This window comes from Ostrea edulis, chromosome 3 (genome assembly GCF_947568905.1).
Source record: "Ostrea edulis chromosome 3, xbOstEdul1.1, whole genome shotgun sequence".
NCBI lineage: Eukaryota > Metazoa > Mollusca > Bivalvia > Ostreida > Ostreidae > Ostrea > Ostrea edulis.
Window position 1 is genome coordinate 71451497 of NC_079166.1, and position 12767 is coordinate 71464263.

Here is a 12767-nt window from a genome sequence, read left to right on the forward strand (position 1 = left end):
TTTGGTGATGATTATTCAATCATGAAATTCACACACGTGCCTACGTGATTTGAGGTTAAAAAGTGTTTGAAATAATTGAATACTGGTCAAGATTGATAAATATTGCGATTTTTTTCTAATTTGAACCAAGCCCAATCGGAATTATAGAAAAAACAAACTATATTCCCTTGATGTAAATTGGTTTAAATTGGTTAATTTGAATTTATAAAGGAAACTAATTTCTTCATTTTTATCAATTTCGATCCGGATAAGTATACCCTTTTCTCTCGTTTTCAAGATCCAAATCTAATATTCAGCGATATATCTAGAAATTGGTTATTTCATTTGAAATTCTCTTTAAAATGCCTTTGTCGAATGTATCTTTTTTCTAACTGGCATGGTTTTAAAAAAACAAATCCTATCCGAGTCGTTCAGGCATGTTTTATTATAGATATTCATACCATGCACCAAATCACAACGAGTTGACTCTAGAATCTCTTATTTGTAAACATAACACCTTTTTATCATTTCGGACAAAAATCTTTTCTCTCGTTTGATCCAAATCTAATAGTCGGCGATATATCTGAAATTTGGTCATTTCATTTGAAATTCTTTTTAAAATACCTTTGTCGAATATGTCTTTTTTCTAACTGGCATGGATTTTAAAAACGATAAATGGACAAAATCATATGACAAGTCGACATAAAAAACTGATAAGTCGACATAATCATTTGACAAGTCGACATAATCATCCGACAAGTCGACATAATATACGGACAAGTCGACATAATCATCTGACAAGTCGACATAATCATCTGACAAGTCGACATAATCATCCGACAAGTCGACATAATTATCTGACAGGTCGACTGACAAGTCGACATATTTGACAAGCGATGACACCACATATTTCACTACTCGACCAATACACAACTTACAAGTTTAACGTATATATCTCAGTTTCATTTTAATGTTTCATATTTCGTAATCAATTCAATGTGAGTAAGAGACAGAGGAGAGCAAACTAGATGCATTCCAGTCCAGATGCTTGCGGAGGATCCTGGGGGGTAAGATCGCAGCGGATGGTAACAAACAGTACAGTGAGGTGGCAGAGAGGGCGGACATGGACACAATAAGCGACAAGCAGGGGCTAGAGGAGATCGCGATGGAGCTGGATAGGACTCGTGGACATGGAGGGAATGTGATAACGACTGTTAACACAGGCACCAGAAGTGTGGATAGCTTGTATATAGATCTATTTACATAGCCCTCTTTCTTTTAGACACAATGAAATTCATTTTATGTAGAACCAACAATTTATCCAAAATGAGTGATTTACCCACTGATCACCCTCAGAAGTCGTTCTGGATAGCCAGTTTCTATACTTTCTGTAAACTTTTCAGAGGAACACTTGTAAGATACTGATATATATGTATTAATTAGTATCTCGCAAGTGGCCATCTCAAAAGCTTACAGAAAGTACAAACTGATATAGACTATTCAGAACGACTTATGAGGGTGATCGGCGGGAAATCACACAATTTAGATAAGTTATTGTTTCGGTATTTATTTTTTATTGTGTAGAAACGACTATGTACGTAAGATCTAAGTACACACTAACCACATAACAGGTGTTTGTGCTGTGAGACAGTAACAGGGCGGACATCAGAAGAGAGAAGGGCGCGAGGGAGACTGAAAACAACATGGAGAACAGTAGAAGGAGTGAGGGGTGGAGAAGTTCAAATTAACATAAACTCAAAGAATTGAAGATACATGTATCTTTATTTATTTGAATACATGTATATCATCAATTCTTTTGATGCGCATAACACTCAAACAAGGAATGATATACCCAATTCTGAATTGATGCGCGCTATATAAGTGAATCGTTGCTCTCTTCAAATGAATTAATGATATATCAACAATTGAATTGATGCGCCTACAATAGAGCAATAATTCAATTAATGCGTGCATCAATTTAATTAAGGTGCACATTGATTGAATTATTGCTCTCTTCATTTTTAGTAATATTATCAATTCAATTGATATGCACAAAAATTCTTTGAGAGAGAGAGAGAGAGAGAGAGAGAGAGAGAGAGAGAGAGAGAGAGAGTAGAATGTGTAAAGTGACAAATTTCAATCAATGGACATAAGTTGTGAGGACAAAATTGCACTGTGACTGTGAGGACAAAAAATGTGACCTACAGCATGTGAAAAATGTAGGTGCAAAATATTAGCTTAGTGAGGCCATGTCCTTACTAATATTCTCCCTCAAAAACCCCTTTTTCATAATTCGAAAGAGAGTATTAGATAAACTGTCAAAGGTATCCCTATAGCTATACCTAACATAGTACTTTTTTGCCTTTAGAATAATATATATGTGTGTATTCTCTTCTACACATGGGGAGCCTCACTTAGTAACTTTGCTCGGAGAGAGAGAGAGAGAGAGAGAGAGAGAGAGAGAGAGAGAGAGAGAGAGAGAGCAACTATATCTAATTAGAGACATATAGATCTTCGATTTACCTGTAACATATTCATCATTAAATTAATGATCTCTTTAATTGATCTGTTGCTCGCTTTAAAATAATTCATACGCACATTAATCCCTTATACAAAATCATTGTAAATGATTAAAAATATCTAGGACACACAGAACACATGTAATGCACATCCAAGACTTCTCCTGTATCAATTGATATTACAGTTACAAATCCGTGACGTGATGATAGTCCACGATTTAACCATGATCCATCAATTGTCACTCCACAGTCAACTACACTTTCAGGGCACAAGTTCTCATCCTCACTTTCCTTTAGTGTATGACATCGTTTTCCTGCATTCAGTAATTCCTGCAGAAGTACAATTTTTGTTTTTTCTGTGATGTGTTTTGTGTGGTCACTGTATGGTGTTGCTGACACTGGTTGTGGTAAGTTCATGGCTGCACAAAATTTTGATGCAGCATTTCTTCCCTTGCCAATTAACCGCATCCCAAGAACGACACTTCTATTCACTTCAAACGAATGGGAACTGCTTGTGCACAGTTTTGAAGTGAAAAACTCAGAGGTGTGGTTACACTGAACATTTTGACACTTCAGTAAAAGACTTGAACACAGTCCATTTTGCTTGCTTGGAATTACGGAAAGGTTCATTTTCCCATAACATTTTGAACAGCATGTATGCTCACCTATTTGAGAGTTCAAAATGCCTAAGTCCATAATGATGCTGCCTCTGTTTTCCTCTTGTAAATATTCAGTTTCAGTTTGAATTTTTCTGGATGAAACACTGGTACCTCGCTGATCCTGTTTGTCTTCTTGATTATACCATGATCCTTTCATAGATGCTTTCAAATGATGTTTAGCATCATCAGGCATGGACCTCTTGCGCTTTTTATTTTTCGGCATTGTGTATACAGAAGTGATGTTGATAGAATGAAATATTTTACTAGAATGATATCATAAGGATGAGTCCCTATTATTCATAATGTATTATTCCTGTAACGATTTCAGCATTTCTTTGAAAATTATACACGGTATCTTGTTAAAGAAAATTCTCTGATGTGCTAACAATTTCCTAATGACTCAAATCTTTATACAGGCAGTATTAACTGCAAATTAATTGACATTGATTTCTATGAGTTATTATAATTCATTATAACTCATTCTTCTTTCAAGTTCAGCATTTCTTTGAAAATTATAATCCGTATCTTCTTAAAGAAAATTCTGTGATGTGCTAACAATTTCCTACTGATGCTAATCTTTATACAGGCAGTATAATGGCAGATTAATTGACCCCCAATTTCCCAAGTGGTCACAGTGATTTATTGCTCCTTTTATCAGCTAGTAGTTACAGACCCAATCAGAAGCTTCAATAACGGCACATTCACACGTGTTGGTATTTATATTTCAATAATGTTAAATAATTAGAAAACCATTCCACATTTTGTAGAAATTTTATATGCATTATAAAGCTGTGACTTGCTCTTTTTCCTACACAAAAAAATCTCTAAATTGTTGAAAATCATAAAAAAAACCTTTGGTGTATCCTTAATTAAAGAGGTCATTAGATCATCTATATCGAACTTTAAATCAAATTTTCGAAACAATAATTCTACCACATTGATGTGCGCATCAGTTGAATAGAGAAGAGCAATATTTGAATTGATGCGCGCACCAAATCAATCAATATACGATGCTTTGCTTTTGAGATCTTTACAAATTTTAATGATAGCCATATCCTCATGAATGCAGTGTAGTTGTTAACAATGAGCGAATATAGAACGTCTGTTTTGACGCCTGGGATACCCAACAGAGATGAAAGTAGAATGTTAATGTTAGATAAATTTTTAACGCGCTTTATAAACAATGCTGGCGGCATGAGGCGTGGCAGTTCATACCCTCGTGAATTTTCAAAAATGAAATTATATTTTAATTAAGTATATAATTGGCAGATATGATGAAGGCCTGTCTAATTGACAACTACATCCGCGAAATGTTCTATAGACATGTACTACATGATATGTAAGCAAGCTGAGAATACTTAGATAATGGTAACATCATTTTAGAGTCGCTACATTCTTTAAAAACACGCAGACCAATCCATGTGCGAATCATACTATTGCTTGCTATTCTGTGTCAATATTGATTTTGGCGGGTTTAGTTGTGTGCATGTTAAACTAGAGGAAGCCGAACTAGGTCACGTGAGGACAGAATGGGGGGAACTCAACCATCTTTCCCTATAGTTACCTTAAAGAAGGAACATCTTGTGGTTGTGACTGGGGGTAACACAGGTAACCTCTCTCTCTCTCTCTCTCTCTCTCTCTCTCTCTCTCTCTCTCTCTCTCTCTCTCTCAATACACAATCAAAATATATGGAATTTATTTATATAACACATGTGCAGGCATCGGATACGAGACTGCCAAATGGATTGCCATGATGGGGGCCCGTGTCATTATTGCCTGCAGATCGGAGGAGAGAGCCCGCGCAGTAAGTCGCTGTAGGGGAATGTGTGTCATATTCTAGTACTGTCAGAATACATGTGCACATTAAATCGTTTGTACACAATTTCATTCGCGGTTGTTACTCTAGTTTCATAGATCATAGTTTTCAATTATAACTTTTCCTTAAATCAGACCGCAATAGATGATATTTTAATTGGAATTGTATATATACATGTACGTGTACTTCCTTGTTACAAAACCCTTTAAAGTCTACCGTAACAGTGGTGGATTCAGGATCTTTCAGGGAAAGGGGGTGGAGGTCAGTGGCGGATCCAGGATTTCCGAAAAGGGGGCCTACAAATGAAAGTCAAGTAATAGCCAAAATACTCAACCATTGTGGGTGCCAAATGTGGAGTTTTTACTCACATTATTTCTAAATTTGTGGAGAAAAGAGGAAGGGGGTTCCCCCTCTAAATTCACCACTGGGGATGAGGACTAGGACTAATGAATGCCTAAAGCACGGTCTTTTTTTGGGACCCAGAGCTTTACTCCTCGGAAATGTTGGATTAGATAAATGGTGAATGTAGCGCGCGGTATGTTTTGAAAATATTTTTTTTTTTTTTTTTTTTTTTTTTTTTTTATATTTGTCTCGGAATAGATTTGAATTAACAAAAACAATAAAGTAAAACAAACAATTAAATAATAATGATAATTGTAATAAAACTTCAGAAAAAAATTAATAATAATAAAAGTGGAGAAGGGGATCCGCCGCTGTTCATTTTACAGGCCATTTTTATGTAGGCAATTGAGAACATGCAGATAGAATTTAAAGAAGAGAAAACCAAGACGACCGCTGGACTGTGTACCTACGACACGCTGTCTGTGGAGTTCATGGCGCTGGACTTAGCATCAATGAAATCCGTTCAGACCTTCATCAACGATTTCACAGCAAAGGAATCTCATCTCAATCTGTTGATATGTAACGCTGGCATTGCTATTTGTGGCCAAGGTACATATGTCCGTAGATACCAAGAAAATGAAGAAAAAAAAAAAAAAAAAAAAAACCAACCAAAAAACAAACTATATGTATATTTTACTTCCTATCAGACTATGAAAATTGTTTTTTTTTTTCCAGCTTACACGGAAGATGACTTTGAAAGCATGTTTCAGGTACACACATATTCTTTACATAGAACTTTTGTAAAATAATGAATTCTCTGCGTTCATTTTTGCCTGACAGTGGTTCATGTAATTCTTATAATATGTTGTACGGTGTGACCGTTGAGACGAGCGAAGCCCATTAACATCTTGCAATACGCCTTTATCCGCCTCTTCATTTAACGCGGGAAATATAACGCACTTGATGTAAACAGTCACAAATTGTGACGTCATATTAGCTGCAATGTTTTTTCTTCTTCTCTCGAACCAAGCAAAAACAAAATTTTGAAGCTATGAGTAAGCTTGTCTGGAATTTAAAAATGTTTATGATACTTTCTAAACAATTGAATTATTTTAATTACGGGTTTGTCAATGAAGTATACCGCAGTGACGGCGACATTTTTTCGGAAGCATTATGGGTGATACTCATCTTTTTTCAACTGATGAAGAGCAAATCACGTGACTCATATGTGTAATCATTGGAGCGAGCTTCGCTCGCTAATATGTATACGGTGTGACCGTTGGACCGAGCGAAGCATGTACGTAAATCCGTTTCCCGAGTGGTAATCATAATTCCGTTAAGTACGGTAGCTAGATTATGATTCATTTAAAAATATATATTTTGAATGAAATTTCCTTGCGCTAAACACCCAGTAACATCTCATTAAAGGAGTTTATATAGGGACAGCAGTTTTACATGATCCGCCTATTCATTGAACGCGGGAAATAAAACGCAAGGCGACGTAAACTGTGCATTGTGACGTCACATTTAGCCTCGACTTTTTTCTCTTTTTCAAAGCAAACAATTATAAACAACAATAATACATTCCGTATGCAATGAAAAAGGCTGTTAAAACTAAACAAAATTAACCAATAAATTCAAAATGGTAAAAAAGTAACCGTAATTTTATCGTATATTCTTATTCAAAGAAACTCATGAACTCGTTCGTCTGTTTAGTCGTATTACGGTTTTATATGTATTTATTTGCTAAAACCTGTTACAATGATAATTGTACTATTCACTTTGAACAAACTGAGTGTTTAAATTACGAATTGCACGTCAGAGTCTTCTATTATTGGCATTCAAAATAAAACACGAATAACTGTTGAAGCAGGTAATGAAAAAATAAATGGCGGCGCCCATATGGATCACGAAAATTTCAGTGAACGTATATAGAGATTATCTCTTTTTCTTTTGCTGATTTTGACTTTTTTCTTTTACATACGTGTTACCTTTAGAACCTTGCTTCGCGGACGGGCCTTAGGCCCGTCCGAACTTCGCTCGGTATTAGTATAACGTCCAGAAAATCATCGATTCCACTTTCAACCAAAAACATAAAATAAAACTCAACAAAGATAATATGTTTTACGGCGTGACCGTGTTTGAGGGCGAAGCAAAAAAGTTTTGGCATTAGTATCAATATCCAAAACAGGACAAAAACAACCCGAAGTTAGCACGCGGACGGAGCTGTATCAAAGCATCCTAATTTTGGACATTTGATCCGCCTATATATTGAACGCGGGAAATATAACGCAATTGATGTAAACAGTATATTGTGATGTCATATTCAGCGTCGTTATTTAGCAAATTTACAAACATAGCGTTTGAACCACAACAAAAAACATGGCGTTAATCGTGGAATGATTATATATGATTAAGAAAATAAGATTTACATGCTTTTACGGATTTTATGTAACATCTCAGAACGACGTGAACTAGGGTAGACGAGATTCAAAATGGAGGAATACATGTCCACGAGCTAATATTCGAATCGACGCCATTGGTACCAAAGTTTTCAAGTTCCATAGGTATGGTTTGATTTTTCATTATTTTCCTATATTTCCCTTTTAAACATGTATATACGTGTTACCTATAGGGAGAGCTCCGCTCTCACGGCCCTTTGGGCCGTGAGAGGGCTTCGCCCTCTAATAAAACTTTGGTTGTAGGTCAATTATCTTGGACATTTTCTGATTGTAACAAAACTTCTACCTATGATGCTGAAATCGGGCTCAGATTGTCGCGTTGTCATGGTAACGAGTGACTCGCATGAAGTGGCCAAGTTTGACCTAGAAAATGCTCAGGGACGTCAACACACGAAGGAGTCTTTTCCCAGACACGAATACTACGGAAACACAAAGCTTTATCAAGTATGTATGTAAAGTCGACGTAAAGTAAACAATGTCTTTCAGTTTAGTATGATAACTCGAACCTCTTGACACAGACATATTGAATGGAGCGCTCCATGATATACGAGGCTCAAGGTCCATCTCGTAGACTTTCTAAAACTGAATGGCATTTCGTATATTTACATTTTGATCATTTTAATTGCATGAATGATATCCCCCCTTCAGATCAAGTGTATTCATTCGTACGCTCTGATTAGTCTATTTCAAATGTTGAAAGTTTATGAAATATTAATTACTCCCCCCCCCCCCGTTTTAGTTACATGCAGGAAGAATGTTAATGGAATAACGAAGTGAATGTAAATGTTACATATACCCCATTATCATATACGCTTTGTAAATATGGTTTTGTTAAGGAGAGTCGAACTGATTTAGATGTATTTCAAAATATTCTTTTATTCCATAATGGCGTGTACCGGTATCTGTAATGGCATGTACCGGTATCTGTAATGGCGTGTACCGGTATATATAATGACGTTTGCCGGTATATGTAATGGCGTTTACCGATGTCTATTATGGCGTGTACCAGTATCTGTAATGCATGGCGTGTACCGGTGTCTGTAATGGCGTGTACCGATGTCTGTAATGACATGTACCGGTATCTGTAATGACGTGCACCGGTATCTGTAACGGCGGGTACCGGTATCTGTAACGGCGTGTACCGGTATCTGTAATGACGTGTACCGGTATCTGTAATGATGTGTACCGGTAAATGTAATGGCGATTACCGGTGTCTATAATGGCGTGTACCAGTATCTGTAATGGCATGTACCGGTATATGTAATGACGTGTACCGGTAGCTGTAATGTAGTTTTCCGGTGTCTGTAATGGCGTGTACCGGTGTCTGTAATGACGTGTTCCAGTATCTGTAATGGTGTGTACCGGTATTTATTTAATGGCATGTATCGGTATCTGTAACGGCGTGTACCGGTATCTGTGCTGTTCCAGGGGTTATCATCTTTCAATTTACTTCATCGCTATCATTTATAAATTTCAGATTATGCAGATGTTCAGTCTGAACAGGAAGTTGAGGAACACGGATGTGTCGGTTATCAGTGTGCACCCAGGGTTAGTAGACACCGAGGTCACCAGAGGATTCAGCGACTTCCTGTTCTGGAATATGTACTTCAAAGTCTACAAGTGGTTAGGTAAGAGAGTCTGCGCATAAAAGTTTGCCATTTCGTTTCCAATCCTTGGACCACGTATAAACAGCCAGTCCACCCTGATATATGTAATTTCCATTTAGAAAATGGTCGTATCATCGTAGATCTTTCATTTTTAAGGCCTAAGGTAATCCGGCACAGAAACGAAAGTAGCGACTTTTCTTTCACAGAGTCGCAGTGTAGGCTATAGGTTCTTTTTTGAGAGACATATATAGTGTGCTTAGAATGAGGTTTGAGAAACTACAACAACCCACTGGAAACGGAAATACCCAGTATACAATCTGTAAATCTCTTCGTAAATTCCAAAATAAATAACTCTAATTACCTGGCTAAATTATCAGTTCAGTATAGTTGTATGAAGAACAAACAGACATGAAAGAAGCCCCGTGAGCTAGATACAGGAGAAAGCTCTGAAGGAAGGAGACGTGATTGATGCCTTGCTTGTGCATTTCTTTTGATTAGGTCTTTCGAAAACGCCATTTGAGGGAGCAACGACCGTGATAAATGCTGCTGTTAACCCAAAATACCATCGATCACGTGACTGTTACTTTGTTGATCTTAAAGAGACCGAACCAAGCAATGACGCCAAGTTAGTATTTATTTTCAATGGGTTTTCGTGGTTTGCCGCTAAAGTGTTATCATATGGGAGACGTTATCGTGTGATAATTACAAAAGCATCATGGTATTTACATTCGACAGTAATTCGTAAACTCGATCTCGTCCATGGATCACTGGATTGTAAATACCATATTTTCAACATTTTGTGTTCTCAAAAATTGTATGATAGCTGAATTACAGGCACTTTAATCTACAAAGATAAAGTGAATTCGTGGCGAAAAGACCTATTTTCCCCTAATGTTATATGTAACACGTGACGTACACAAAACCCATAGTATTAAAATAAGATTAGAATTGGAATACTTAGTATTCAATTCTAGTAAATGTATGAAGGGAAAACATGTTTAATGTCACAACATAACACAATGAAATGCAGCAATTTTCAAAATCTGGGGAATGTGCACCTTTTATTCATGTTTACAAGCTTCTACATGCTGTATTTACCCAACCTTCTGCTCACCGAAGCTCGTTTTTTGCTGTCATCTGAATAAAAACATAACAGTGACTGAGATTGAAAAGCTGTCATTTATTGTACTTTTACAATTGACGAAATCTTCAACAGAAGATTCTGGGGGAAATCAGCTAATACAATTCCACATCAAAGTACCTGCAGCTAAAAGACTCGAAGTCTGATTTTCCCCAAAGAAGACAAAATAACGAAAATAATGCTACGCTATCAGATGACAAATCAAAAATCATCAAAACAAACCAAGAGCATAAAGATGGCGAACAAATATTTGACACACAACAAGATATGATACACAATATCATATTGGCGCCACTCGAGGCGAGTAGAGGGAATTAAATCGTTTGGTTGTAGATATGTACTAAATTGAAAACGATGATGCTTCGGTAAATTCCGATCAATACTGTTCCATGGCGAAACCAAGACAATTCAATCGAAATGAAATTCAATAAAAACGAGTAATGAGCAGCACACAGTAAGCTAGTTTTGTGTCCTTCACTTTTTTATATTAAAAACATTATGAAGCCACATGATTTTAATGAGATTTCACGATACTTCATAGGAATGAGGATTACCAAGAGGCTGTTTGGGAATATACTCTTGGCTGTTTGAAAGATTATCTCCAAGAAAAGGACTTGACATTTCTTAACCATCTGTGACAAGTGTACTGCATGTAGCATGTGATCATGACATTGTCATTCTCAGTCTTGATCGATATCAGTCCAGGTTTTGAACATCATTGCTTGCAGTTTGTGTTCCACAGATGTTGTAGCGTTGAGTTGTAGACATGTGCTTTTATCGTTAGAAAATATTTGGCTGCCATGTTTTGTATTAAATGAAATGAAATGTTTCACAAACTGAGTGTATACCCAGATGTATATTTCCTATCCAGTGCGGATGTATCCTCTCCAAACATGTAGATTTGAAGGAAGAAGAATTCACACTACTGGTTGTATTTGAGTCGAGAGTTTTAGACAGGTGGCAAATTGCAAAAATACAGTTTTCCGTCATGGACGTACTTAATACAAGTGATTTTATAAATGAATTACAGACTCTCCTAAGAATGGCATTGTTGAAGGGATACTAGTAGACATGTAGAAGTATGTTTTATTAATTTATTAATTTTGTACATATTTTACATGCTTTATTAATTTATTAATTTTGTACATATTTTACAGGTGAATCTGATACTTTATAGCATTATTCTTTATTAAATACACGTACCTCTCGATCGATAAATGGTCGTATTTCTTGTTTGTTGATTTCTTTAGCCTGGATCTTTCTTGAATGTACCAAGTTGGAAATGATAGATTACTTTCAATACAGTGACACATGTACATATGCTTGAATGAGTGTCACTCACTGCTTTGTATATAAAATACCTGTGTATTTTATCATTTCTTTTCTGACCTTAGTATCCACACAAAACGTAGAGAATGAAAGATGAAGATAACGAACAGTGATCAATCTCATAAATACTATAAGGAATACAAAATAAAGAGTTGGGCAAACACGGACCCCTGGACATGCCAGAGGTGGAATTAGGAGCCTAGGAGGAGTAAGCATCCCCTGTCGACCGGTGACACCCGCCGTGAGGCATATGTCTTGATCAGGTAAACCTAGTAATCCGTAGTCACAATCAGTGTGTCAAGAACGGCCTAACAAAACGGTACGAAACACGTCAGACATCATTTGATCCAATGATGGGTTGTATTGGCAAACTAGATCATTATAACGACCATATAGTTTGCGAAATGCCGACTGTAAACGAGACTGTTGAATGCTCTGTAATATCAACTTGGTTGTAAGTAGCTTGCCTCAATTTAAAAACTGATCATACGCAGAAGAAATTCTTGCGAATAGAATCAGTTGAGATATATATACGCCATATGCAGGTGATAATGGAATATTGCTACATGAATATGACGAATTGGACGATGGTGAAACTGAAATCATCCCGTTAGTTATGAAGTCTCGGTGTTAATTTGCCGTTAGCATCCACCATCAATACAGTAAGTACGAAGCAGATGTGGAGGACTCTGCATGTCTTTTATCTCGAGTTCACAGTGATATATTGAATTAACATATTAATGACAGTGATTATTGTCCATAGATAAAACGTCGTATATATATCTAAATGTGGAATTACAAGCCAAGAGAGTTTTCTTTTCATATAGAAGCTTTTGAATAAACTTTGCTTTATAAGAATATAAAAACAGGTCAGCTAACAAAGGATCACAATCTGTGCCCATGGTAATTCTAA

At 36.4% G+C, this 12767-nt stretch overlaps 1 protein-coding gene across 4 annotated transcripts; it reads left to right on the forward strand.

Moving 5' to 3' along the window:
- The first annotated feature begins 4614 nt into the window (after positions 1-4614).
- LOC125676265 (retinol dehydrogenase 12-like) lies at positions 4615-11751 on the forward strand. 4 transcript variants are annotated; one of them, XM_048914156.2, is made up of 8 exons: positions 4615-4765; positions 4876-4961; positions 5717-5924; positions 6051-6085; positions 8021-8221; positions 9255-9405; positions 9883-10009; positions 11067-11751. In XM_048914156.2, exons 1-8 carry the CDS (start codon positions 4687-4689, stop codon positions 11161-11163), a joined length of 984 nt encoding a protein of 327 aa, XP_048770113.2. In that variant the 5' UTR covers positions 4615-4686; the 3' UTR covers positions 11164-11751. The 4 variants fall into 4 exon arrangements, with proteins under 4 accessions (XP_048770113.2, XP_056014761.1, XP_056014762.1 ...); XM_056158786.1 differs by having other exon boundaries at positions 4627-4765; positions 11397-11751; XM_056158787.1 differs by lacking the exon at positions 9883-10009 and having other exon boundaries at positions 4627-4765.
- Positions 11752-12767: the final 1016 nt, after the last annotated feature.

Coding starts and splice junctions, on each gene's coding strand:
- LOC125676265 (XM_048914156.2), top strand. CDS start 4,687: ATGGGGGGAACTCAACCATCTTTCCCTATAGTTACCTTAAAGAAGGAA. Junction 8,222..9,254: donor GAAACACAAAGCTTTATCAA/GTATGTATGTAA, acceptor TATAAATTTCAG/ATTATGCAGATGTTCAGTCT. Junction 9,406..9,882: donor CAAAGTCTACAAGTGGTTAG/GTAAGAGAGTCT, acceptor TCTTTTGATTAG/GTCTTTCGAAAACGCCATTT.